Source organism: Ylistrum balloti, unplaced genomic scaffold (assembly GCF_031769215.1).
Source record: "Ylistrum balloti isolate Yb309-2 unplaced genomic scaffold, AGI_CSIRO_Ybal_v1 Utg370674, whole genome shotgun sequence".
In the NCBI taxonomy this organism is placed as follows: Eukaryota; Metazoa; Mollusca; class Bivalvia; order Pectinida; family Pectinidae; genus Ylistrum; species Ylistrum balloti.
In genome coordinates, this window is record NW_026782407.1 from 71990 (window position 1) to 76545 (window position 4556).

At 52.0% G+C, this 4556-nt stretch overlaps 1 protein-coding gene across 1 annotated transcript; it reads left to right on the top strand.

Moving 5' to 3' along the window:
* Positions 1 to 2211: 2211 nt before the first annotated feature.
* LOC132557461 (uncharacterized) lies at positions 2212 to 2697 on the top strand. The gene has a single exon (XM_060221949.1). The coding sequence runs from the start codon at positions 2212 to 2214 to the stop codon at positions 2695 to 2697; it is 486 nt and encodes a 161-aa protein (XP_060077932.1).
* Positions 2698 to 4556: the final 1859 nt, after the last annotated feature.

Sequence of the window (4556 nt, forward strand, 5' to 3'; positions counted from 1 at the left end):
AAAAGTTCTCCATTCTCCATCCTCTTTGAAATGAATCACATTCGCAACGATTTTGTTTTCAGCTTGTTTTTCCACCAGTGTTCCCAAAAGCCTTCGAATAAGCTATTAGAGTTATACTTTTTGTGTAGAAATAAAACATGTTGTCACAGTTTCATCAATCATCAAATCGCATAAACGGGTATTAAGAATTCTTCTTGTATAAGAATTTTGGATCTCCACACCTTAGCCGATTCCAAAACAACAACGAACATTTATCAGCACGGGCTTGACTTCCCCAGAGGCCAAATGTTTGGATAGTAACACATGAAGTTGAGTTGTATTAGAATCCTTGACATTCTCTGGCGACTGTTCGCTGTCGTATTTCTAGCTCAGCCCATGTAGATACCCGACATTATTCCCACATCCATATGTCAGTGACAGAAGAACGGTACTCCTCCAGAGCGTCCCCTAGACAACACCCGCGATATTACTGAACTAAATGGGTCCCGAAGAAATCTCCATATCTTGCCGTTGAAGCCTAGTTTCGATAAATTGTAGAACAATTCGTTAATCCAAGTCAAGTTGAAAGCCTTCTGGTTGTCCAACAATGTTATCAAAACCGTAGACCCTCGAACTGTATAGTGTAGGATGTTTTCGTTAATGATAGATCCGGCGGTAAGACTATCACACTCTGGTTGGAAACTTGGTTGCAGGGAGCGGGAAACCCGATGTTGTCCGATCGTTGCAATATTCTACAATATAGAACTGTTTCTGCAACACGGATGTGCATGTTAGCGTAATGTCGCGGAAACGATTGACGTCCATTTATTTTCTTGCCGTCGTTGAATAAAATTATAACAAATCCTTTTTTAAATGCGTTGCCCCACTTTCATCTGAACAGTTAGCTATATTTCCCACTTGTTTCCAAAATAAGCATTGAAGTCGGCGTCGACTGAATTTTCCAAGTATACTGCCACGCCTGTTAGAGAGAACGTTCTTGTCACGTGTCTTGTCTTGTCCATGGTCAGGTGATAATGTTCCATTCATATCTCCTATAACGCGGACTGTTCCTTCATGCTATTTATCATTACGTCATTCTACAATATCCAGTGTACTTCAGCAGTCGACAAGACTCACCTTTCTACACTGTATTAGTACTCGTACTATATAAATGTAATTTGATTTTAAAGTTGTGTATTGTTCATACATGTATCTAGATGATATGGTTGTTCACGTGACTATGACTTCTTTAATTCAATTTCTCGTCACGTGAATTGATTACAAAAGATCATGTACTATATGTGTAAAATTTGAAATGTTTACATATATGTATGTGTACAAGTAAATGTTACACCTTAGTGTCACATACATGTAGATCTACTAATATCTAGTGATTTGATTAAAAGAAATCTAGAGATAAAGTTGTACATATATCTGCATGTATTTGCACAGGTAAATAAAGATATATAGTCTTTCAGTCATCGATATGTCTATAGTTTCTCTATACAGGCTACACGCGTCACGAGTGGTACGTTTGTAATAAACACTGTATTACGGATTTAACCATAAAATGTTGACTTCTTACATACAATAGAAAATAACATTCATTTCGTCCTCATTCTGTACACGTCTGGTAAGTACATGTTACAGTGGAATATGAAGATGAGTCTGTACATTCTGAGCATACCTGGCAATCTAGTCATATACTCATTTATTGATTTTAAAAAAAAAATCAAAGATATTAAGCACAAGTGCTGATAACTTACTAGGCCCTCTCCTGACAACATTGCTAGCTATATAACGTGATGTTAAAAATGTTCAACATGTACACATACTTTAAAATAACATGAAAACATTAAGAAGTGGAAGAAAGAGTGAGAATGGAGGTGAAAGAAGCGGACAGGAGGATGTGGTGGTGTGGGGGGACAGGAGGATGTGGTGGAGTAAGGGGGACAGGAGGATGCGGTAGTGGAGTGGGGGACAGAAGGATGTGGTGGAGGGGGGGTGGACAGGAGGATTTGGTGGTGGAGTGGGGGAGGACAGGAGGATGTGGTGGTGGAGTGGGGGGACAGGAGGATGTGGTGGTGTGAGGGGGTGGACAGGAGGATGTGGTGGTGGAGTGGGGGACAGGAGGATGTGGTGGTGGAGTGGGGGACAGGAGGATGTGGTGGTGTGAGGGCGGGGGGGGGGGGGGGGACAGGAGGATGTGGTAATGGAGTGGGGGGCAGGAGGATGTGGTGGAGTAAGGGGGACAGGAGGATGTGGTGGTGGAGTGGGGGGACAGAAGGATGTGGTGGTGTTGGGGGTGGACAGGAGGATTTGGTGGTGGAGTGGGGGGAGGACAGGAGGATGTGGTTTTGTGGAGGGGGACAGGAGGATGTGGTGGTGGAGTGGGGGTGGACAGGAGGATGTGGTGGTGGAGTGGGGGTGGACAGGAGGATGTGGTGGTGGAGTGGGGGGACAGGAGGATGTGGTGGTGTGAGGGGGGAACAGGAGGATGTGGTGATGGAGTGGGGGGACAGGAGGATGTGGTGGTGGATAGGGGGACAAGAGGATGTGGTGGTGTGGGGGTGGGGGGTGGACAGAAGGATGTGGTGGTGGAGTGGGGAGGACAGGAGGATGTGGTGGTGTGAGGGGGGACAGGAGGATGTGGTGATAGAGTGGGGGGACAGGAGGATGTGGTTTTGTGGAGGGGGACAGGAGAATGTGGTGGATTAAGGGGGACAGGAGGATGTGGTGGTGGAGTGGGGGGACAGAAGGATGTGGTGGTGTGGGGGGGGGTGGACAGGAGGATGTGGTGGTGGAGTGGGGGGAGGACAGGAGGGTGGACAGGAGGATGTGGTGTGGTGGTGGAGTGGGGGGACAGGAGGATGTGGTGGTGTGAGGGGGGGACAGGAGGATGTGGTGGTGTGGGGGGACAGGAGGATGTGGTGGTGGAACGGGCGGGAACAGGAGGATGTGGTGATGGAGTGGGGGGGAGGCAGGAGGATGTGGTGGAGTGGGGGTGATAGGAGGATGTGGTGGAGTGGGGGGGGACAGGAGGATGTGCTGGTGGAGTGGGGGGGTAACAGGAGGATGTGGTGGTGTGGGGGGGGGGGGACAGGAGGATGTGGTGGTGGAACGGGGGGGGCAGGAGGATGTGGAGATGGAGTGGGGGGACAGGAGGATGTGGTGGTGGAGTGGGGGGACAGGAGGATGTGGTGGTGGGGGGGGTGGACAGGAGGATGTGGTGGTGGAGTGGGGGGAGGACAGGAGGATGTGGTTTTGTGGAGGGGGGACAGGAGGATGTGGTGGTGGAGTGGGGATGGACAGGAGGATGTGGTGGTGTGGGGGGTGGACAGGAGGATGTGATGGTGGAGTGGGGGGACAGGAGGATGTGGTGGTGGAGGGGGGTGACAGGAGGATGTGGTGGTGGATTGGCGGGGGGGACAGGAGGATGTGGTGGGGGGGGGGACAGGAGGATGTGGTGGAGTGGGGGGGACAGGAGGATGTGGTGGTGGAGTGGGGGTGGACAGGAGGATGTGGTGGTGTGGGGGGTGGACAGGAGGATGTGGTGGTGGAGTGGGGGGAGGACAGGAGGATGTGGTTTTGTGGAGGGGGGACAGGAGGATGTGGTGGTGGAGTGGGGATGGACAGGAGGATGTGGTTGTATGGGGGGGGGAGAGGAGAATGTGGTGGTGGAGTGGGGATGGACAGGAGGATGTGGTGATGGAGTGGGGGGACAGGAGAATGTGGTGGTGGAGTGGGGGGGGACTAGAAGGATGTGGTGGTGGAGTGGGGGGGCAGAAGGATGTGGTGGAGCGGGGGGCAGGAGGATGTGGTGGAGAGGGGGGACAGGAGGATGTGGTGGTGGAGTAGGGGGGACAGAAGGATGTGGTGGTGTGGGGGGATGGACAGGAGGATGTGGTGGTGGAGTGGGGCGGGGGGACAGGAGGATGTGGTGGTGTGAGGTGTGGACAGGAGGATGTGGTGGTGGAGTGGGTGGGACAGGAGGATGTGGTGGTTTGGGGGGGACAGGAGGATGTGGTGGTGGAGTGGGTGGGACAGGAGGATGTGGTGGTTTGGGGGGACATGAAGATGTGGTGGTGGAGTGGGGATGGACAGGAGGATGTGGTGATGGAGTGGGGGGACAGGAGAATGTGGTGGTGGAGTGGGGGGAACAGGAGGATGTGGTGGTGGAGTGGGGTGGGGCAGAAGGATGTGGTGGAGGGGGGGGCAGGAGGATGTGGTGGAGTGGGGGGACAGGAGGATGTGGTGGTGGAGTGGGGGGGACAAAAGGATGTGGTGGTGTGGGGGGATGGACAGGAGGGTGTGGTGGTGGAGTGGGGCGGGGGACAGGAGGATGTGGTGGTGTGAGGGGTGGACAGGAGGATGGGGTGGTGGAGTGGGTGGGAGAGGAGAATGTGGTGGTGGAGTGGGGGGGGGGGACAGGAGGATGTGGTGGTGTGTGGGGGTGGGGGGGGTCTGGTTGCAGTAGCTATCCACTAATTTGTATCAAACCTCGCACTTGATTTTATAATTAACTGTATAACAAATACTATGTTACTATTTGTTTCAAAAGGAAGATCAACATCTCC